The sequence below is a fragment of the Callospermophilus lateralis genome, chromosome 6 (genome assembly GCF_048772815.1).
Source record: "Callospermophilus lateralis isolate mCalLat2 chromosome 6, mCalLat2.hap1, whole genome shotgun sequence".
NCBI lineage: Eukaryota > Metazoa > Chordata > Mammalia > Rodentia > Sciuridae > Callospermophilus > Callospermophilus lateralis.
In genome coordinates, this window is record NC_135310.1 from 144,906,964 (window position 1) to 144,931,256 (window position 24,293).

The following is a 24,293-nucleotide window of genomic DNA, read 5'->3' on the forward strand; positions in this document are numbered from 1 at the left end:
CGGCGGACTATTCGGTCACTTCCTCCTTGCGGGTGGGCCACGCCATGGAGGACGAACCTCCTCCCCTGGAGGAGAGACGGAGGCTGCAGGAGGAGCTGAGCGAGTTTGTGGAGAGCTGCTGCAGGACGCTGGAGGAGGTGACGGCGTCCCTGGGCTGGAGCCTAGATCAGCTGGACCCCGGGGAAGAGAAGGCGGCGGAGGTGAGGGGCGCGGTCGCCGGGCCTTTCCGGGGACTGTCCGCCCGCGCGGTCCGCTCTGGCCGTGGGAGATAAGGCGCAGGGTGCTGCGAAGGGAAGGGCGTAGGAGGCCCCTTGGTTTGCAGAGCCGTGGGGGGCGCCCAGGCCCCGGAGCAGCCCTGACGCCCCCGGGTGCCGGGCTGGGGCACCTTGGCCACCTGAACGCTCCATTGCGCCCCCCGCTGCGGCTCTTCTCCAGCGTAACTGTGGGTTGAAGGAGGGAAATGCGCATCTCGCGCTTAGGAAATAAGCCAATGGGCCTCAGTGATGCCTGCGGGGGTTTGGAGATTTGCTTTGTCATCTGTCATAGGATTCTGCAGTTGCACCAGATTTGGTGTCAGAAGAGCTGGAAGTTCACCTGTTCACCTTTTTCTCCCTTAAAACTGGACCCTTCTGTTTGGGACAGCATCGGTTCTGGGATTATTAAAGGATGTCACTAAGAGATGATAACTAGCAAACTCACTTGAACGGTAGAATTGGTTTTTTAAATGTAGGCAGCGTCTGCTAGTGAACAATCCTGAATTTTGTTTTGTCTTTGTTTTTGGTGGATTAGAATGAAGGATTGTGGTCCATAGTGGAGGAATTTCTGGGTTTACTATGTTGTAATGATTTCTCTTGGGTGGGGGGCGGTTAAGTCACATATCTGATTCCCCAGAAGCATTTAAGTATATTTGATTTATATATAAACCAGTCACTGTTTATTGTGTTAGAAACGCAGTGGAAGTGTTTTAAACTTCATTGTTCATGTGGAGAGATATTTGAAACCATCAAGTGGGGCCTGCCAAAGCTTTCCTATACCATTGTTTACTCAGCAGTGCAGTAAAATTGAGTTCCTTAATATTTAAATAGCACTTGATATATGCTACTTATTATACAGTTACCTTGTTTAATAATCATAACTGTACATTGGTAACATTTTATAAATGAGGAACAGAGGTGGTAATTCGTTCAAGGATACATTGGTACAAAACAGCAGTTAGGATTTGAACTCAGGCTTTTTGACTCCTGAAGTGTGTATTCTTAATTGCTATGTTGTATTTTTAAAACTTCTTTGTAAAATTCCCATATTCTGACAGTAAGCTGTGGGTGTGCATTTAACTTTTGCAAATCCAGTATCTTATTCAAGAGAGTAACTCCTAGAATAGATACAATCCGGATAGTTAAGCTCTACTTTTCTGTCATGTTTTAACACTGTGGTTCAATGAACAGCACTGACACTTGTTTGGTGGTGGTGAGGAGGAATACAGAGAAATCGTTATTGCATTATGATGTGATTGCTATAGTACAGGTTATTTGGGGCTGCAGTGGGTCAGCAAAGGTTTCCTAAACAAAGCAAATTCTAAGCTGATAAATAAAACCTAGGTGAAGCACAGAGGAAGTATGACCAGCATGTGCAGAAGTTGAGACACAAGTGAGTGACCAGATCAGAAACTCTCAAGTAGTTGAAGATAGTGACAGCTCAGGGTGTGGAGATGGAGAATGATGATGATGGGCAGGGCCAGACTCTAAAGGTACTTGTCTTATTAAAGAGTTTATAGATATTTTTTTTAATCAGAGTAGTGAGAAAGGCATAGAAACATTTTAAGCCAGGGCATATCAAAATCATATTTGCCTTTTAGCAAAATGCTGTTAACTGCTTATATTTATTGAACACTTACTATGTTCAGCCCTGTTTGAATGCTTTATGTGTAGAAATTCATATATCATTCATTTAATTTCCACAATAGTTTTGTGAAAGAGGCCCTGCTATTTACATTTTATGGATGAGGAAACTGATGTAAAAGGTTTCTTACCCAATGTCTTAGCTATTACGTGTCAGAGCTGATGTTTCAAACTCTAGGCACAGTGAGGATAATGGAGTGGAGTATGTCAAGAATGGAAGCAGAGATAGAGAGTAGTTAGGAAGTAGCTGTTATAATCCTGATATTCTGCGTTAGGGAAGTGGCAGTGGGGATAGAGCATGTGGAGAATTTCAGAGATATTTAGGGATAAAATTGACAAGACTGTCAATTAGCTATGGGTGACAAGGGAGAAGCGGTAGTTTCTTGCTTCAATAGATGGGACCTTTCGCTGAAGTAGGAAGAAATTGAGGAACAGATATGGGGGTTAGGAGACCATGAATATAATGACTTTATTTTTGTTCACGTTGAATGTTTAATGTTTTTCATATAATGTACTCAAGGGAGAAACAGGTCTCATAATCTAGATTTGAGGAGTCATTACTGTATGGTGAGAATTGAAGCTATAAGATCTTGTTAGTGGGCTGGGGATGTGGCTCAAGCGGTAGCGTGCTCACCTGGCATGCGTGCAGCCTGGGTTTGATCCTCAGCACCCTATACAAACAAAGATGTTGTGTCCGCTGAATATTTTTAAAAAATTCTCTCTCTCTCTTTTAAAAAAAAAAAGATCTTGTTAGTAAGCTTATATCTAATGGCAGCAGTACACTAGTAGACTTATGTGAATCATGTAAAGGGGGACAAAAAGAATAGGAATGCGTGTTTTTAGAGGAGACCAAGAAGTTGCCAGAGAGGTGAAAAGAACATATAGAATGTATCAGGATGGAAAAAATGGACAAGTGGATTGTCATTTTCTGAGAGTCCAGTTATTTTAAGGACTATGACGTGTTCTTTGGCTTTAGTAGCAAGAAACTTGTGCATGGTATCAGTGAAGTGTCGGTGGCAGCAACTGAGGCATGGCCATAGCTGAGGTTGTTGAGACATTGAGTATAATCGTATCTTTTGAAGAGTTAATCTTCAAAGGGGTAGAGAGAGGGCAGAGGCTTTAGGAGGTAGGGGATTGAGGGAATTTGTTTATTTTAATACAAACACACCCGTGTGGGAGTTGAGAGGCCAGCAGAAGAGGATACTAGATACTAGATAGTACCACTTAATCAAGTAGTAAATATTTAATGATATAATTATTTTAAAATATTACGTACCTTTTTCTTCTTTTGCTTTTTATAGGATGAAGTTGTGATATGTCCTTATGATTCCAATCATCACATGCCAAAATCATCTTTAGCAAAGCACATGGAATCTTGTAGATTGAGGAAACTGGGTTATACCAAGGAAGAAGAGGTACCAATATATTTAATCATTTCTCTCTCTCTCTTTCATACACACACACATATAATGTAAGTTATGCATTAATAAATTCATGATATTGAGAAGGTATATAAATATCAGTCCTTATTTGCCTATTTGTGGATAGGAAGATTCTTGCCTAATTTTACAAATTATTGTGAGAAATATTTAAGTGGTACTAACCTATAAGTTTTTGTCAAATCTTAAAATAATCAATTATCTGGTCCTCAAGAACACTGTTTTTTGTTTTTTTACTGTTTAGGATGAAATGTATAATCCTGATTTTTTCTATGAGAATCTGAAAATTCCTTCAATTACTTTGAGTAAGTATTAAATTATTAGATGATAATTTTAAAAATCTAGTTATTAATTTTTCATTTTTGAATTATCAAAAGGATGAATTTTATGAACATGTTTATGATTGAGAAGGACATTTAATACATTAAGAGATGTAAAATTGATCGGGGTGGTGCTGCACACTTATAATCCTAGCTATTTAGGAGATTGAGGCAGGAGGATTGCAAGTTCAAGGCTAACCTGGGCCGCTTAATGAGATACCCTTCTCAGAATAAAAGTAAAGGGGCTGAAGATGGCTCCGTGGTAGAGTGCCCCTGGGTTTAAACCCCAGTAACTAATATACATTAGTTAAACAGTGAAACATTCATGTAATCTAAAATTTAAAGATCAGGCTTATGTTAATATGCAGTGAAAAACTCTGAAAAACTTTATGCAGTGGCATAGATCTTTCTAGGTTATAACAAAAATCTAAGTACACAACACAAATTGAAAAGAGTGAAAATGGAAATGTTTTCCAGGTACTCATAGCATATGTAAAGTCTTGGACTCAGGATAAATAGAATGCTCTGATTCAACTCTTGGTTTTTTCACTAATTTATGTGTGTCTTTTAGTAAGGTAATTCACTCGTCTGTTTTCTAAATTTCCTTATAAATCAGGGATGATGACAAAAGCACTTTGAGGATTAAATTATATGTGAATATAATAAAAATAGTGCCTGGCACTTAACTGAGCTTCAGAAAAATGTTAGATATCATTGGTTGCTCAAACTTGTAGCTGCTATTCCTGTATGCCTGATTATAGTGTTTTCTGAACTGCTTGAAGTCTGGCCACTTCCTGGCCCCTAGAAAGAACTGAAGAATTCTGTATTCAGATTATGGAGGCAGTAATATGGATGTTTCATCCATTATGTTGCTGGAAGGTTTGTCAGTATGCCCAAAGAACTTAGACTAGAAACCTGGTAATCATTTAATTGTGAACACTGATGATTTGTAATGTGTGGATTTGATTTTATATTTTTGACAGATAAGGACTCACAATTCCAGATAATTAAACAAGCTAGAAATGCAGTTGGCAAAGATGGTGATTGTTACAATCAAAGTAAGTGACCTCACAGTTTGAGCTAACTAATGGATCAAATTTTTTTCTCACAAGAACATTACTAAAACCTTGTGAAATAGTTACATGGAAAAGGTTAAGTTTTACATTTAATGTTCAGCTAATCTGCTTTGTTTCAACATCATTTATTACATATTTCCCATTTACTTAATAGGTGAGATTGCCTTATGGATAATTTTTTTTAAAGTTATTATTTAGTAAATAAATTCTATTGGATCTTGCCCTGAGAGTTCTCATTTGAGACTGTTAAAATGTTGTGTAAAGGGAAAGGCTTAGGCTAAAAGAAATTAGCCTCCACATACAGCTGCCCTTAACATGACCCTGTTAAGTATAATTTTAAAGTTAGATCTTGGACTCCTTTGAAATGATGAGTGCTAGGGATCCCCTCCTCAGAAAAAAGCACCAACAATGTTTTACATGTAATCTTGGAGGTTTTGTGTATCTTTTCATGCCAGCTTTGGAGTTGCATTAAAGAGTTTCTGCCTAGGACTTTAATAGATACAAGAATAAAATTTTAAGCCTGCACTTTTAGGAAATCAAAGAAAATTTTACCTATAAGAAGTAAAGCTAACAAAGAATTTAGATTTTTGGACTGAGATATGTGAACATCTAACCAAAGGATGACTGGTTTCTCTTATAAGGATTTCTAAGCTGTCTTTGAACATCCTCTAGGTTACTTGCTCTGTTTTTCTTCTTTCTTACCAGGCCGTAGTCTTGGTTGGTCTTCTCTTGTTGAAGTTCAGGGTGTCTACCAAACATTGTGCTCTGAGTTGCACTGTAGCTTCAGGAGGGAGACCATCTTGCCCTTAGCCTATTTATCTTATTATTATCTGCCAATAGCCAGAAACATATTTTTAAAAAATTCATGCTTTGAAGATCCTACTTTCATGTCTGTAAGCTTAATTCCAGGTGGTTTTTTTTTTTTTTTTTTTTTTTTTTTTTTTTTTTTTTTTAAACCTTTGAGGGAGACATTTGACTCTCATCTTACTTGGACAGCTGACTACTGAGCTATGACCATCAAACCTTTCTTGACCTCTGTTGTTGATTCTACCTGCAGTCCTTGCTTAGTTAATAGACCAATAAGAAAGCATAGGTTTTTTTTTTTTTTTTTTTAAGGGGGGGTTAACTTTTAAAAGATTTTATATGACTCTTAACTGGTTAATAGGTTTATTGAATTTATTGTAGAGTTGAAAGAGCACTTGGTGTTCATCTACCCCAGTGTTTGCATGTTATAGATAGGAAACAAACTCTTTCTAAAGGTCTTCAATACCAATTGTGGAAGAATATCACAAACTTCAAATTAATATACTCATAACAGTGCTGTTCACTATTTATTCTATTTTGTGAAAGCCCAGTTTAAAGAATTTAAGCTAACTGCTTAGTGTCAAACAAATGACAACTTCTTTTGAATTTTTTTATTTCTTATCTATAGTATAAAATTATAGGTTCGTTTAGAGGGACAGAGATAATAAATGCTAAACTAGCCCTAGTTAAAATCATTGGTAGCTGTTATTTTCTAAGTGAAAATTAATGTAGAGAAAGCAATATTAGTATAATGAAATGAATGAATAATTTATAAAATGTCCCATGTTTATAAATTTAAATAACTGGATAGTAAGACAGATTTAGTAGACATTGTGTTTAGTTAAATCACAAAAGCAAAGAATTACTTTGAATTTTTTCATTACATAATTAAGAACTTTCAGTTGTTTGAACTTCTATTTATTTATTGTAATTGCTTTTGATGGTTTGGGGGTTTGAACCTAGGGGCACTCTACTACTGAGCTATATACCTCCAGCCCTTTTTATGTTTTTGTTTTGAGGCAGGGTTTTGCTGAGTTGCTTAAGCTGACCGCAAACTCGTAATCCTCCTGTCTCAGCCTCCAAAATTACTGGGATTATAGGGGTGAAGCACCTTACCTGGCCTCTTACACTATGTTAAATTAAGATTTTTTATTAGAACTATTTTTATATGATCTGTAACCCTGTTTTTTTTTTAAAAGAATTTTTTTTAATATTTATTTTTCAGTTTTTGGTGGACACAACATCTTTGTATTTATTATTTTTATGTGGTGCTGAGGATCGAACCCAGCGCCCCACACATGCCAGGCGAGCATGTTACCGCTTGAGCCACATCCCCAGCCCCTGTTTTTAAACCTTTTTTAAATATCCTGTGTTTTGTTCTATAATTTCTCAACACATTATTTTTGTGGCCCACTGAAGTTTTAGATGTTTTAAAACCTTTTTCCACAAGACAAAAATATGTCCTGAAATATCTTTTTACTGATTTATATACGTTGAAGAGAGAATGACTAACATGAAACATTTTGCACTTCCCTATGTAAATATTATTTTATTTTAATATACACTAAACTAAGTTTTTTGCAAGGTTGCATGTGTACTTTCATTTCTCTGGTTATATCAGGCTTGAACTCAGGATACAGAATTTTTAATCCGTTAACCTTTGTGCAAGCTTGAACAGGCTTTAAATCTGCATACTTACTTTCAGATTTAATTATAGTGGTTAATTTTATAACCAAGATATCAATTTCAGTCATAAATAATATTTCTATATTTAGTTCTTCACATTTTTCTATAATATTAAATGTTGAAATTGCTATACTTCATGAAATGCGAGAATGACTGAGATTCAAAGATCAGTGTATAAAAGAACCTTAAAGAGACAAGATAGAATGGCTTTAGACTAGATCTTTTCCAGCTGTGACACTTTGGGCAAGTCATTTGACTTCTGTGGGCCTTAATTTTTTTGTCTTTATTGTCAGGGAATTGTTTTTGTAAAATTCCAAGTTTGTAATGTTGAAGCAATATCTCTTACTGATATTTAATGTCATACATTTAAGATGCACTGTGATGGCAAAATTATTTAACAAGGAAGAATGAGAATAGAGTTACATAAGAAGTAGAGTTTTATTTTATGATGATGAAAAAGATAGAGTTGATGGTTGCACAAAAGTGTGATTGTACCTTGTGTCTCTGAAATGTACACTTGAAAATGGTTAAAAGGGGAATTTTATGTTATTTTATCACATTTTTTAAAAACTACAAAAAAAAGAATTATGACAATTACAAATCATATTGAAACTTAACATTTTGAAAATTTACATTTTATGTACATGCCAAGAGTATATAAGTGTTTATTCTTTTTTCTTTTGTCACAAATATCTGTGTTCTAAAAGATTTGAATGCAGTTTGTTGCTTAACCTTTCCTGTACTTTTTCTTTTTCAGTAATTGGGGTGAGTATAAAGAGGAATTAGAAACCTGAATGTACTCCTTATTTAAAGATATGCAGTATCCTTTTTGCAAATGATATCCTTTTAAAAGTATCAAACTTCTCAACTTTATCTTCATAGCTGTCACAATATTATAGTCTTTAATTTGAAATCTTGGTTGAATTTCAAGAAGTTTTCAGTCTTTACTGTAAAGAAATTTAAGATGAATAAATCAAAGAAAACTCCAAAATGTTTTAAGGAGAAAATTATGTACTCTTTTTTTTTTTGTTTAAAAAGATAACAGGCAATAGTTTATGAGGAGCTTGTTTGCAATATATCATTGTTTTCTAATCTCCTAGATTTTTATGGTCCATATTCAAAGAAATTTGCTTATCAAAGCCAATTTTATATTATAAAATTAAATGTCTTAATAACTGGCTACATAAAGGGGCATTTCCTAGTGCCTGCCAACATTAGAACAAAATTGATTAACTTTGTAAAGGAACCCTTCCTGGTTAACCCGAATCCCTTGGCTAGTAAAAATGGCCTTGTATCATCCATAGCGGTTAAACCATAGCCTCAGATTCCATGCAGCTCTACATAATTTGTGGACAAAGGAAAAGCATCTCTTCTTTTGTTATAATGCCTGTTAGCTCATAGTATGCTCTTGAGTCCTTCTTTCACCTCTTAACCTAAGAAGTTAATGAAGTTAGATTTTAATCTATCTAACATATCTGGGAAGAGCTATTTATTTGACATTGTCTTTGAGTCACAGTACCACTTTAAGATCACCTAGTAAGCTAACCTAGCAAACAACGGAAGTATTCCTTTGGTAGTACTTGTTCTTTGTTTGCATTAGTGAATAACGAAGTCTAGAAAGAATTGTTTTAAATTGCTTTATTTACAGTTACAATAATTTTATTTCTTTGAGAACATTTGAATCTCAAAACAAAAAATTTCTTCAGTGTTTTAATACATCACATCCAGGTATTGTATTTACTTTTTTCATTAATGAGCAGAATTGAGAGAGATCTGTAATTGTCAGGGGGCACTGCTGTTACCTTATTTCAGTTAATTTGGTTAAGCCATTATGCTGTCTCCTCAGGAAATTAAAAGTAGTTTAGTGTCAGTTTAATAGATCTTTCTTTGGTCTGAACAAGTTTGGGATTTCTACTAAATTGTTTTTTGATCCCTAGCTCTAAGTCATTGCACAGTGGGATGGGTTTAGAATATTGAACATCTAGCTTGATGTCTTAAACAAATAAGACATTTTATTTTTACATATTTTCATATCTGTAGTTTATTTTCAAAGGGTCTACAATGTGTATTACCCATTGAAAACATTTTTTTCAACTTCTATGAGGAAAATCATGTATACATAAAGTAATATCTTCTTTTATAATATGGGTGGTCTTTCAGAAATGGTTACCCAAAAGATGTTCTTAGCTGGGTGTGGTAGTGTATATCTGTGGGCTCAACTACTTGAGAAGCCAAGGCAGGAGCATCCCTTACGCCCAGGAGTTTGAGGCCTAGCCACATAGCAAGACCCACCACACACACATACAAATACACACAGGCATACACACAAACATGAAAGAAGAAGAAGGTTTTCTTTATGAACTAATTTTGTATGTGTGTGTATGTGTGTGTATGTGATTATTACTGCAGGCCTTCATGGGATTTAACATCCTTGGAGAGAATAGCAAACATCTGTGATACATATTTTCTGTGGGAGTAGCATTTAGGATAGTCATTGTTTATTGCTTATCATATAAATTGATATTTTGTGTAATTAGGGATTGCTATATAAAAATAATTTGTATTAATATTGTATTATTATAGCACATTTTTAATCTATTAAAAAGTAGTAGATTTTAAGTCCATAATGCTTCATGTATTGTTTATTCTTGTGGTTTTATTTTTACTTTAGGAATGTATTCTTCATTGCCTGTTGAAGTTCCTCTGAATCATAAACGATTTGTTTGTGATCTAACCCAAGCTGATCGTCTTGCCCTTTATGATTTTGTCGTCGAAGAGACAAAGAAAAAGCGCTCTGATTCTCAAATCATTGAAAATGATAGTGATCTCTTTGTAGACTTAGCTGCCAAAGTTAATCAAGGTTTGAGATGAATATCATACTTTACATTTCAATTTGCCACCCCCTCCTATAAATCTATGATTGTTATTAATCTGATTTTATTATCATGCCACTTTGAGTTGGAGCAAGGTGGTTTTTTTATCATGTGGTATTGACATATAAATATATTTACTTAGTAGATAAAGTTTTCCTGTGACTGAAGATATTAAGCATATTTTCCTTCTGTAAGTTACTTAAGCACAGTTACTTAAACTGTGCTCTTACTTTAATCTCTGGATCTAAGAACTCTTATGTTCAATTAAAGGTTAGAAAAGAGGAATGATATAAAACAGCCCATGTATCTATATAATGCAGAATTTATAGGGGTTTTGTGCTCTACCTTGAAACATGATGAACTATAAGATAATGATGGGCACAGTGGTGCATTTCAGCTAATTGGGAATCTGAGGCAGGGATACCATGAATTGAGACCAGCCTGGGTAACTTAGATCCTATCTCAAAGCAAACAAAAAAAGACGTGGAGATGTGGAAATGTAGCTAGTGGTAGATCACTTGCCTAAGCATGTATGAGGCCCTGAATTTGATCCCAGTAATTAAAAAAAAAAATACACATATTCATCCATCCATCTATATATATGCATACACACACACACATACACACACACACACACACATGAATGGATGGGATTGTGGTGTTCCTACCTTCTAATTCTTATGAATTTAAAAGCTCTTAATGATATAATAATTTTATTTTATTCTTTCATTAGATAATAGTCGAAAAAGTCCAAAATCTTACCTTGAAATCCTGGCAGAAGTGAGAGATTATAAAAGAAGGCGCCAGTCCTATAGAGCTAAGAATGTTCACATAACCAAGAAATCATATACTGAGGTAAGTTTCATATAATAATAGAAAACTTTGTTGAGAAGAAAAACTTCTTTTGAATGGTTTTCAAAATCTGTTCTATGGATTTCTTCAATTTCTTGGAGGTTTTCTGAAAGAAAGTATTTTCTGGGTGATCACGATTGATGTGTATTTGCCCTGTTAATTTCAGACCCACCCTTTACCAGGCAAAGGCTTTTCAGGATACGTAAGTAAATAAATAGATATGTAAACAAATAAAGAGGTGGTGTAATCTCAAAAAGTAGCTGCATTTGAGAAAGTAGTATTATACTGTGATAAGAGAAGGAATTTTGGTATTCCACAGACCTTTACTTCAGTTTTGATTCTGCTGTTTATCATTGACTTTGTGAGTTGTACAAGTTATTTGAGCTTTTTAGATTCAATTTTTTTTCATTTTGTAATAGTACAAACTTTGCAGGGTTATGAGAATTGAGATGATGCACAAGAACACAAATTTCTCAATATTAGCTATTATCTTTTTTTTTAAACAAATCTTAATGTGCTTTTACATACTTTATTAAATATATGGGTTTAAGAGTGTCTTGGTGTAAATTAATGAATCAGTCTGGTGTGTATCTAGATTTATTTTCAGATGTCATGAAATGAGTAGAGTTTATGAATATTTTGGGTACATGAATTGCATTGCCCAGACTCTACAAATATTTTCCTCATGAAATCTTAATTTCTTTATTATTTTTTATTATTTAAAGAGTTCTTCTTTACAGAGACGTATAATCTGACCTCATTTTTACTGGTGTATTACAGTTGTACATAATGGTGGCATTTGTTGTAACATATCCATGCATGCACAGGATACAGCAACATAATTTGGCCAGTATCATTCCCTGTGTTTCCCTTTCCTCCTCCCTCCTTGTTTGCCTTTCCTCTACTCTGCTGGTCTCCTTTTGATATTCATGAGATCCCCCTCTCCTGTGTTCTTTTCCTTTTCCTCTCTGGCTTCCACCTATGAAAGAAAACATATGACCCTTGACTTTTTGAGTTTGGCTTATTTTGTTTAATATAATGGTCTCTGGTTTTATTTGTTTTCCTGCAAATGAAATGATTTCATGTTTCTTTATGGCTCAGTAAAACTCCATTGTGTATATATACTACATCTTCTTTATCCATTTATCCTTTGATGGACACCTAGGTAGGTTCCAAAGTTTGGCTCTTGTGAATTGAGTATACATGTGTTGCTATAGTATATTTATTTATTTTATTTGTTCTTTTTAGTTATACATGACAGTAGAATGTATTTTTACATATTATACATACATGGAAGATAACTTCCCAGTCTTGTGGTTTATTGTACTAACATTCTGTACCACACAGCTCAGCACTGAATTTTATTCTATTCTTTTTTGTCACTAGAGATGTATTTTAGACTTCACCTCTTCTAATAGAGGTCTTGGATCATGTTATACTACCTTGGTGATTCAAATACTTGGTGATACATCCGTTGTTTCTTCTCTCAGGATCTTTTGATCATGTTGCTGTTGATTTCTTTACAGTTTCCTGGTTAACCTTGTATTATGGGAATATTTAAACATATGCTGAAGTGATGGCATAGCCTAAGGAACCTGTGTACCCATCACTGAACTTCAGCAATTACCAACATATGGCCATTGTGTTTTATTTATCCCCCAATTCACTGTTCACCTCCTGCTGCACTCAGTAGTTTTGAAAGTAGAACCCAGATATTTTTCATCTGTAAATACTTCGTATTTATAAATCTTTCAGTGATTTGTTTTTATCTCTGGTCATTCCTAGCTTCATTCATGTCCTACATATTTTTTATTTGCTCTGATTAGAATCTGAATTTTGACAAATTACAGCAAAAAATTGCATGCTAACAGTTACTATTACATACTGTATTTTTGCCACTGCTCTGAGGTATGTAAAAATGAATGGCCCATAGATCCCACTCTAAAGGAGCTTATAGTATAGCAAGTGAAATAGACATTTCAAAATACAGATTGTGTTAAGTGCTAAAAATAAAGGTGAAATCAAAGTGTATGAAGGAAAGAGTGATATTTCTTAAAAGCTAAGGTTGGTATGAGTGTCAGAGAAGGTGCATTTGAGGAGAAGGAATAAGCGAACCTGTGCTAGATGGATTCTGTGGATGCAGTGGGCTTCAAGGAGCTCATATGGATTTAGCAGACAAGGAAACTTGGAGGGCTGTTAAGAAAGTGCTAGAGCTTGAATTTGACTACAGGTCAGTGTCACTTGTTAACCTACTGGGTTAGACTGGGGCTTGTCTTAGGTTATCCACAGGAGAATACAGTGGGAGGAGAAGTGGCGATAAGGATTTCCCAGATGGAAGCACTAGCATTACTAAATGCAAGTAAAGTTCAAGAGTTTTTCAGAAATCAGTTAGTAATGCGGTATAGCCAGAGCTTAGGGCTTCTGAGGAATTATCCAGTATGAGGCAAGGATGGCTTCTACTGTGTGATATAGTGAAATCATGGAGGTTTTCAAGGCCTTGTAAGGAGATTGGACATTGTCCTGTTTTTCTTTGAAAGCTGTTAATAGAAAGTTTTCCTAAAGTGGGAAAAAGGCAGTCAGGTCTGAATTATAGTGTTTGTTTCTGAGATTGCCTGTCCCCTATACCTTTTTACTTAAAACCTTTCCTAATTAGGAATGAGAGACAGGTCCACTTCTAGTTTAGTTTTATCTTTGCCTCTCCCACGACTACTCTTGAGCTTGATGGTGTGGGTAAACTAGGAAAAAAAAACAACTTTCAAATGGTTCTTTTTCTTAGGGGGTTGGGGGTTGCTAACTGGGGATTGAACTCAGGGGCACTTAGCCACTGAGCCATATCCCCAGCCCTTTTTTGTATTTTTATTTAGAAACAGGGTCTTAGTGAGTTGCTTAGTGCTTCACTGTTGCTGAGGCTGACTTTGAACTCAATCCTTTTGCCTCAGCTTCCACCAAATGATTCTTAAAAGTAAGAGATTTAGGGTCTGGGGTTGTGGGTTGGTGGTAGATTGCTTGCCTAGGAAGCACTGGGTTTGATCCTCAGCACCCCATAAAAAAAAATAAATAAAATAAAATAAAGGTATTTTGTCCACAATTTAAAATAATTTTTTTTAAAAAAAGTAAGAATTTATATTCTGACTGGAAAGGTATCTGTGACATAACAGTAATGTCTTATATATTTGTCTATCTTGACTTAACTAGAAGGCCTAAAAATTATTTGTAAATATTTTCTAACATACAGATAAGGTACAAACAACTCTTGTATTTTTTTTTCTTTGCACAGATTACCCATTGTTAACATTTGGGCCCTGTATTTCTCATTTGAACTGCTCTTTTTCTTTCTGTGCATTTTCTACCTTCTCCGTCTTTATCTGTATGCCCCCCCCCTTTTTTTTTTAATGAAAGATTTAAGGGTAAGTTTCATCCATTATGGTCCTTTATCCCTAAATTCTTAGTATGTATTTCCTAAGAATAAGGCTATTTTGTTACATATTCATAGTTATCAACTTCAAATTTAGCATTGAAATAATACTTCCATCTGTCATTCATAATCTAGTTCGACAGTGCCCTTTTTATATTCTCTAAAATGCATTCATTTCATAGTCTATTATATCATAGCTCTTAGTAAATTTTCTGTTCATCATTAGCAGAGCTTTTTCAGGCTTTTTGCCTGAAATTTAATTTTTTTTTTTTTTTTTTTTTTTTTTGGTGGCAGTGTTGGGATTGAACTCAGGGCCGTGTACAAGCTAGGCAGGTGCTCTAGTACTGAGCCACATCCCCAGCCCTAGATGTAATTTTTATAACAATATTCTTACCTGATATTGGGTGTTTTCATCTCCCAAGGTGATTCGGGATGTGATAAATGTGCACATGGAAGAACTCAGTAACCATTGGCAGGAAGAACAGGAAAAAGCAGAAGATGATGCTGAAAAGTATGTATCTTTATTGGTAAAAAAATAATTTTTTTTTTTTTTTTTTTTTTATGGCTTAAACCTAGGGCCTTGCACATGCTAGGCAAATGCTCTGTCATGGAACTGTACTCCCAATCCTAAAATATTATTTTTTTTAATCTTTTACCAGTAATTATTATGTTTTAGTATTTTCAAGAGCCTTAGTAGCATACTATAAATCATTAAAATGCTCATTTGTAAATGTCAGTTCTCAGAATCATACTAGAATCATTTTATGACATTGCCTATCTTCGTGAGGACAGTTATGAGGAAACAACCACATTAGTAAAATAGTTAAACAATAAAGCATATTATAGCAGCTATTTTTGACTATTCTCTTATATGGAATATAAGATTATGCATATTTAGCCCTCATCTGTCATTGGTGTGATGTGAAATATTGCACTTTAGATTGGTGTGTGTGTGTGTGCTGAGGAGACCAGTGGTAAAACAAGCTGATTGCTGTTCCTCTCTGTTTCAGAAATGAAGAAAGGCGATCAGCTTCAGTAGACTCACGGCAGTCTGGTGGAAGCTACTTGGATACTGAGAGTTCACGACATAGAAGGGATCGGAGTAGGAGCCCACATAAAAGAAAAAGAAATAAAGATAAGGATAAAAACTCTGAGTCAAGGAGAAGGAAAGAGAGGTGAGTCTAAAACTCTGTAGCATCTAACATTTGTCTTCTGCTTATTCCTTACTATCTATCTTTCTTTGTTCTTTCTTATTCTTCTTGCCAATTCCTTAGTTGAAGGGTGTGTAGAGTTGGAGAAAAGGGGTTAAACCTTAACATTAGTTCATTTTGGCCTTATTGGTATGATTTTGATAGCTGGGAACAATACATATTAATGCTAAAATAATAAATTTAGCCAGACATGTTGGCGCATGCCTATAATCCCAGATACTCAGGAGGTAGAGGCAGGAGGATCACAAGTTTGAGGCCAACCTGGGCAACTTAGCTAGACTCTGTCTCAAATAAAAAGTGAAAAAAAGCCAGGAATATTGCTCAGTGGTAGAGCCCTCTTGAGTTTAGTCCTCAGTACCCACCCCACCACACAAATTAAATCAGTTGTGGTCTACTTATTGCCCAGCTGCTTACGAGGCATCCATCTAGATTTTACATTCATCCAGGCTATATGAACTTGTTTTCCTCAGTCTGCACCTCTTTTCCCAATATTCCTATTCTGATTAGTGGATGACCCTCATCTGTTCACCTAAGCCAGAAATCAAGCAGTCATCTTAGATACACCTTCCTTATTCTTTACCATCTCGGTCACTTCTGAATTACTGTCAGTTCTACCTGAAGGTGCCTCATATGTGTGAAGATAGGACTCTGTCGCTGTTGCTGTCTATCTAGAAAATTATGGTAGTTTTCTTAACAGTTCTACTTATCTGTAAACTTACTGATATGAATCCATCCCTGCTCCTCTGTCAGAGTGAATATTTACCTCTTACAGCTCTTGAAGGGCAAAATTCAGGCGTCAGGTAAAGGAAATCAGGAACTTTGGTGGCTCTTACCAGCTGCAGGATCAGGACTCCTGCTACATCTTGTATTGTGACCCTATGGAATGTGGAACTTGGGCCCTGGCAGCCTACATAACTTAGGGCCCCTCATCATATCTATGCCTTTTCACCTTGTATCCTACTGCTTGATTTGATTTTAAAGCCCACTTGCTAAATTCTTCCTTTTTCTTTAAAAGCAGCTCTGTCATCTCCTGAAGGTTTTTGTTCTCATTGAAGCGGAGCCAGTTATGGTTTGCATTTTGCCACCACCTTCCCTAGCACAGACTTGTGTTTGAACTTAATGGTCTTTACTTTTCCTACTGTACTCCAAGTTTCTTGAAGGCAGAGTCCATGTCTTATTTGGTTTTATATTAAAGCACAGTGTTTTTCAAATAATAGGTTTTCAAATGATATCCTATCTCTTCAGGGCCATTGGTAGCTTTCTGTATTGGTAATTTTGCTTATTTTACTGTCATTCAGTTCATGGGTTTAGAGCTAGCTAGGATTTAGTCCTCTTTTGATTCATGTGATATAATTTATGCAAACACAAGTTAACTTGGTTACGTATCAGAAATTGTGCTCTTTCATTTCTTTCAAATTTGTTAGTGCCTCTTTTATTTAAGTAATTTTTAATCTGTATTCAATCTCTGTAGTCTTAAATACATTAGAAGTCCTCTAAATCTAAGCATGAAATAATTTTCCTTTATAGAAGATAAATTGAGTATTAGCAGGAAACACTTCCTATTAAGGCAAGACTGATCTTTGATATCCACCCTTGAGTTTACACAGGAGTCAGATAAAGGAAATCAGGAACTTTGGGGAACATTTTTTTTTCTTTTGGTCATTCTAAAAATTGAAATCAGGGCCTCATGGCTTGCTAGGCAAATGTTCTACCACTTAGCTACATCCCCAGCCCCCCGCCCCCTTTTATTAAATTTTGAGACAGTGATTTTCACTAAGATGCCAGGTAGGGCCTCAAACTCATTTTTAAAGTCTTTCTCTAACTTTAATGTTCTATTGAGAATGAATCTCTGGTTGTCTACCATATCATATACATATAAATCTGAGGGTGAACTTCTATACCTGAAACTTAAGAGTAGATCTGGTCCAAATCCAATCAACCTGTCAGTTACTCATTCAAATAATAAGGTGTCGTTTCTATAATCCATTCCTTTTTAAAGTTTATTTTAGAGCCGGAATTTTAAAGCATAAATCCATTTTTCTTATCCCTATTTCAGTTTCTTGGTTTTAATAATTGATTTGCCCTATTTACTCTCTCAAAATTACTGTTTAGCTCTAAATGTGTGTTTTAACTTATAATGGTTTATGTATGATGAAAGAACATTATTATTTTAAAGCTCTGATATTTAAGTGTGTGTCATTTATAATACTTTATTTTCATACTTCTTTCATTACAGGGATGGGGAAAGACATCATAGTCATAAAAGAAGAAAGCAAAAAATATAAATGAAATGTTTGTGCATGTATTAATTATGTATGTCATTATAACCAGTGTGCTGATATTTTAGTTGTCATTGCTTTGCATAGGAGAATGTGTTTATATGATCTGTTTAATGCTTATTATTTTTCAATAAATACTTACGCTTCAAACAGTTTTCTATTACACCCTACAACTGTGTTTTCCTTATATTTTAATAGATGGGTTGCTTCTTATTATTGATTTATTCTTTTTGGTAATTTATGTTATAAAATTCTTTTTTGAAAAATCAGTGCTTAAAATATATAAATTATATGTTAATACATTCTCATAGTAAAAAATATTAAACCTTACCAATAAGGCTAAAGATGCCTTAGAACAACATCTATTTATTTCCCTGTTTCCTCCCTGGAAATAAACTACTCTTTATCACTACATTGGTGAAGTATAATAGGGAAAAACAATGTAAATATCTATTGGAAGGGGAATGGCCTAGCTAAATAAAACTATGGTATGTCATAGAATAGATAAACTACATTGCAGTAAAAGAAATAACCTAGATCTGTATTAATGTGAACAGATCTCAGAAATAATGCTGTATGAAAAGATATATATATATATATATATATATATATATATATATATATATATATATAATTTTTTTTTCACATATATACACGTACATATATTTACATGTATATATCTACAAAATTTCCTTCGGCTGTAATGTATGTGAATATATTTTTAAAGGTTCAGAAGAATTTATTCCAAACTCATAACAGTGACTGGGGAAGGAGATACAGGTAAGAGAAATTAGAGGTGGGAACCAGGATTTGGAGGGTAATCAAAGGAAACCTGAGCTTTATCTATAATAAATTTTTTTTAAAGTAAGAACGTATTCATGTTTCACTTGTTAATTAGAGCTATGCTATTATTTTGTCTTGTAAATCAGTTGTATTGAGATACTGCGTGCATACATTAAAATGCACTCATTTGATTGAGTTTTGACAAATTTGTATTCCTGTGTTACCATCATCACAATCAAGATGTCGAGTAATCTCTTGTCCCCCAAAGTTCGCTTCTGTCCCTTTTCCCAGTCAGTTCCTCTTCCTGTAGCACTGGGCAACAAAAGAGCTGCTTTTTGTTCCGCTGGTTAGATGTATCTTTTCTGGAATTCATGTGAGGAATACTGCAAATACTGCCTTCTTCCACTGCACAGATTTTTTTAGATTGATCCTGTTGTGTACATCAGTAATCCATTCCTTTTAGTAAGTTGTATTATATATTAGAACATTCTGGTGAAACTTTGCAGCTCAAGTCTGAGTGGCAACAGTCTGAATGTTATAAACCCAGGTTAAAGATTTCATTTCCAAATAGAAATGACACCTTACTATTTGAATGAGTAACTGACTGACACGTTGATTGGATTTGGACCAGATCCACTATTAGGTTTCAGGTATAGAAGAGCACCCTTAGATTTATAAATCAGAAATCAATAGGTCACTTGCCAATATGTAGTTCTGTTACTGCCATTGTACTTAATTTCTGAAGATACAACAGTCAGATTTTAAAGTCTTAAAAGCAAGGATTTAGGACCCTTTTTTTTGATATGGTAATGTTAAGGCCATATAAAATTCTAATGTGAAAATACTATTATCACCATTTTGGAAATGAGGAACCAAAGGCTCAGAGTGATATACCTTGCTCTAATTCTCAGAAAAAGTGGTGGAGCCAATCTTCCAATCCAGCTTCCTGTTCCAGGGGCCACACTCGATTTTTACCCCTACACATTTGTTTATATATACATTTATATATGTGTGTGTGTGTGTGTGTGTGTATGTGTATATATATATATATATTTAGTTGTAGGTGGGTACAATATTTTTTTTAATTTTTATGTGGTTGAACCCAGTGCCTCATGCATGCTAGGCGAGCGCTGTTCCACTGAGCCACAACCCTAGCCCCTTGCTTATGTATTGCTTGAAAGTAAACTGTGAATCCCCAAGGTGCTTAGGCATAGTTTCTTAAATGATATAAGTGATAGTTATGTATGAGGCGGTTAAGACCTTAGAGCCACTTAGCTATTTCCCCAATTATACAAGTAATACAACAAACATTAGAAGATTAGTGCTCTTAACCTCTATATAAATGTTTATGAACTTCGAACCCCTTTAAAATAGAGTAACATTATGCTAATCTTTGCCATTTCATAGGAGTTCTAATGTTCACCAGAGTTCCTTGAACTACTATATAAAATTCAAAATATTAAATGTTTTACACCCACCATTTTGTTACACTGATCAACAAATGAACTTGAACTCGCACTGGATCTAGGTACCACTTAGTTATACTCCAAAGTTGATAGCATCAATCAACGTTAGGTAGCCAAATTCCACAATGATCCAAAAAACAAGATCTCACAAACATCCTAAAATTAAGACTGCTTGATAAATGCCAGATTCTTGGAGGAATCTCAGACAACATATGAAATTTAAATCAACTGGGAAAAAAAAGATTTAAAAAGATCTGATTCCTACTCCCCTCCTCCATAGCCAACTCCTTCTCCTACTCATCCCTATTAAGAGGAGAAGGAGATATGGGTGTAGTTTCATTCTGCCATCAGCAATGTTTTAGCTGAATCATCAGGGGAGGCCTTTATGAACATAAAGAATGCTCAAATATTGAGACTGTAATTTAGATATAGGCCACATGGTTGTGCAGAGCCTAACTCACTCATTATGGTCATCATCCCTCCAGTTTTTAAATTAGATCAGTCATCTCCAAGTATTTGCAGTTTTTGAGTATGGCTGATTGAGGTTTAATCTCAAATACTTTCATGAGAACTAGTCATCAAATGGCAAATAGTTCTAAGTTGACATTGGAAAATAGTTTTAAAGTTTTTATTCTTTTTGTTATACATGACAGTAGAATCCATTTTGACATATTTATACAAACATGGAATATCTTATTCTAATTAGGATCCCAGTCTTGTGGATGTACATGACGGTGAGATTCTCTATGGTATCTTTATATGTATACATAGGAAAATTATGTCAGACTCATTCCACTGTCTTTCCTGTTTTCATCCCTTCTCCCTTCCTTTCATTCCCCTTTGTTTAATCCACTGACTTCTAGTCTCCTCTTGTTGTGGGTTAGCTTCTACATATTAGAATATTTGACCTTTGGTTTTTGGGATTGGCTTATCATGATAGTCTCTAGGTCATTTACTGGTGAATGTCATAAAGTCATTATTTATGGCTAAGTAATAGTCAGTCCAGTGTGTATCTACACCATTATTTCTTTATCCATTCACCTATTGATGGGCATCTAGGTTGGTTCCATAGCTTAGCTATTGCAAATTGTGCTGTTCTAAACATTGATGTGGTTGCGTCACTGTAATACATTGATTTTAAGTCCTTTGGGTAAGTATATTACCGAAGAATGATATAATTGGATCAAATGGTGGTTCAATTTCTAGTTTCTGGGGAATCTCCATACTGCTTTCTATAGTGTGTGCAACAATTTGCAGTCCCACCAGCAATGTATGAGTGTAACTTTTTCCCTCACATCCTCGACAGTATTTATTGTTACTTGTATTCTTGATAATTGCCTTTCTGGTTGGAGTGAGGTGAAATCTCAGTGTATTTTTTAATTGCTACGGATGTTGAACATTTTTTCATATATTTGTTGCTGTATTTCTTTTGATAAGTGTTTATTTCCTTTGTCCATTTATTGATAGGGTTATTTGTTTGTTTGTTTTTTTGAGTTCTTTGTGTATCTTGGAAATTTAACCCCTTATCTATCTGGTGGCAAAGATTTTCTCCCATTCTGAAAGACCTCTACAATGAAAACTGCAGAACCTTAAAGAAATAAATTGAAGAGGACCTTAGAAGATGGAAAGATCTCTCATGGTCTAGGATAGGCAGAATTAATAGTCAAAATGGCCATACTTCCAAAAACACTGTTAAAATTATTCCTATTAAAATTCCAATTATCATTCTTCATAGAAAGACAAAAAGCAATCGTGAAACTCATTTGGAGAAATAAGAGACCCAGAATAGCCAAAGCAATTCTTATTGAAAAGTGAAGCAGGAGGCATCACAAAGCCAGACCTTAAATTATACTACAGAGCTATAACAACGAAAACAGCATGGTATTGACTCCAAAACAGGTATGAAGACCAATGCTAAGAATAGAAGACACAGAGTCAACCCCACACAACTACAGTTAGACAAAGGTGCCAAAAACATTGAGGAAAAGATAGCCTCTTCAACAAATGGTGCTGGGATCCTCCTAAGGAAGGATTCCCTGGTACCTGCAGCCCTTCTTCATTTAACAAGATCCAGACAGCAGGTGGAGCAGTTCTGCAAACTACAACTGCAAATTCCTGAATATAAATATTTATATTCTATTTTATTCAGTTCTACAAATTCTATTATAACATAGACCTCTGAATCTGGCAAATCCAGATTCAGAGGTCTATGTTAAGTGAAATTTAGCCTGTGTTTCTCACCCTGCACAAAACTCATTTCAAGTTGGATCAAGGACCCAGGCATTAGGCCAGAAACCTTGCACCTACTAGAAGAAAAAGTAGACCCAACTCTTCCTTATGTCGACTTAGGAACTGATTTCCTCAGCAAGATTCCCATGTGCAAGAAGTAAAACCCATAAATGGGATAGTATCAAACTAAAAACCACCTATTTATTTTATGTACAGAAATAGTAATACTTTGATTTTGTGTAGGTCTTTCTTCAGTCTTCTAAGGACATTTTCTTCCTTTTTTCCTTCCATGCTAGAGATTGAACCTAGGGTCTCATGCATTCTAGGCAAGTGTTCTATCACTGAGCTACACCCTCCAGCTTCCAATAGCCTGTGTCTTCAGTTTTATTTTTAATCAATAATTATATGACATTTTCTTTTTATAATTAAGTGACTTCATCAAAGTGTTCTGGTACAAAGCTTTGTTGCATTCTCAGATTTATTAAATAAAAATCTATAGTTGGTTTAGTTTATTTATGAAACCAGTTTTCTTTTATGTACCATGCTTTTTCAGTTGCCTGTAATTGAGGCTGCAGGTATATTAATTATTAAACTAAGGCTCTTTTAAACCACACTTGTTTTATCAAATTAATGGTTATGCCTTCTGGTCATGAAATGGAGCATTTCAAGTTTTTTGGAAAGTTCTTATGGCTTGTGGATATTTGAGCTGGGACTAGTAATTTCTAGCACTCCCTTTTAGGGAGGAGAGAGATTTGCCAGATTCAGGGGGCTGTGAGCTAGATTCATCTTTACTAAGTAAGCTGTGTCACTTTCCCGTTCAAAAAACATTAAGGTTGTCTAAGAAAAAGTATGCTACCTTAAAGTAGGATATAAATTCCATATTCATAAAGAAATTTGAGGAACTAAATAATAGAATATGTTATAACAGAATTTGCAGGACTGAATAAAATAGAATATAAATTCCTATACTCAGGAATTTGCAATTGTGGTTTGCAGAACTACTCCACCTGCTGTCTGGATCTTGTGAAATGAAGAAGGGCTGCAGGTTCCAGGGAATCCTTCTGTAGGAGGGTCACATCTTATGAGGAAGCTGGGATTGGGCCACTTGAGTGCTCTGATTATGAAGCTAATGCCCCATCATAATCAGGAGGCTTTAGTAACCTGCATTGGTTCTCTAGCTCCAAGCTGGGTTTCCTAGTCAAGAATCTGAAAGGTCCTTAGGGGAGCTTTCAGGAATGCAGAGAGAGAGGAAGTGTGAGCCTGGGCTTGTTTGGTTTTGCTGACACTAATACTGATAAACATTGTTAAGTAACAAATTCTTCACATACTGGAAGGCCTTGGTCAAAGGAGTGGAGCGATGAACTGGATGCTGTTCTGGTCTGCCCCTTCTGAGCTCGTGACCTTGGGTGAATCAAGTCTCTCCCTGCCGCCCAGTCCTGACTATAGATCAATAATAACAATTTGCCCTCAAAGGGTTGTAGTGATGTTTAGAGATGGTGATTTGCCTAACACTGTCTGTGACATGGTAAATAGTAAATAATGGCGGTTATTATGATTTGTAACAGATGTGAGCTTTTTCTTTCCACTTTGGGTCCTATGTTTAGCTTTGCTTATGGACAACCTGGATATCTCTTCTTGGGCCCTCAAAGAATTCTCTCACTCTATAATATTAGCAAACGTGCCAGACATCATTAAAGATTCTAAAAAGATGTTTGTATGGGGGATGCTTAATTATCTACCTCTAAGGCATAGGATACACACATAGCTGGTACACACCGGAATGGCATGACAGTGTTAAATACATCAAATCTGCTAAGTGGGTTGGGTTGTGGCTCAGAGGTAGAGTGCTCGCCTGGCTCTGGGTTCGATCCTCAGCACCACATAAAGTAAAATAAAGACATTGTGTCCACCTATAACTAAAAAATATATATATATATATTTTAAAATCTGCTAAATAACTGC

General features: G+C 35.3%; 1 protein-coding gene across 1 annotated transcript; it reads left to right on the forward strand.

Moving 5' to 3' along the window:
* Positions 1-18,437, forward strand: Snrnp48 (small nuclear ribonucleoprotein U11/U12 subunit 48). The gene is made up of 9 exons (XM_076859174.1): positions 1-200; positions 3,200-3,313; positions 3,582-3,642; positions 4,641-4,715; positions 9,895-10,083; positions 10,830-10,951; positions 14,786-14,874; positions 15,374-15,538; positions 17,811-18,437. The coding sequence occupies exons 1-9, from the start codon at positions 45-47 to the stop codon at positions 17,857-17,859; spliced, it is 1,020 nt and encodes a 339-aa protein (XP_076715289.1). The 5' UTR covers positions 1-44; the 3' UTR covers positions 17,860-18,437.
* The last annotated feature ends 5,856 nt before the right edge of the window (positions 18,438-24,293 follow it).

Excerpts from the sequence above, each read along its gene's own strand:
- Snrnp48 (XM_076859174.1), top strand. The coding sequence starts at position 45 with ATGGAGGACGAACCTCCTCCCCTGGAGGAGAGACGGAGGCTGCAGGAG. Across the intron at positions 3,643-4,640 it reads AATTCCTTCAATTACTTTGA|ATAAGGACTCACAATTCCAG; the intron begins GTAAGTATTAAA and ends TATTTTTGACAG. Across the intron at positions 4,716-9,894 it reads TGGTGATTGTTACAATCAAA|GAATGTATTCTTCATTGCCT; the intron begins GTAAGTGACCTC and ends TTTTTACTTTAG.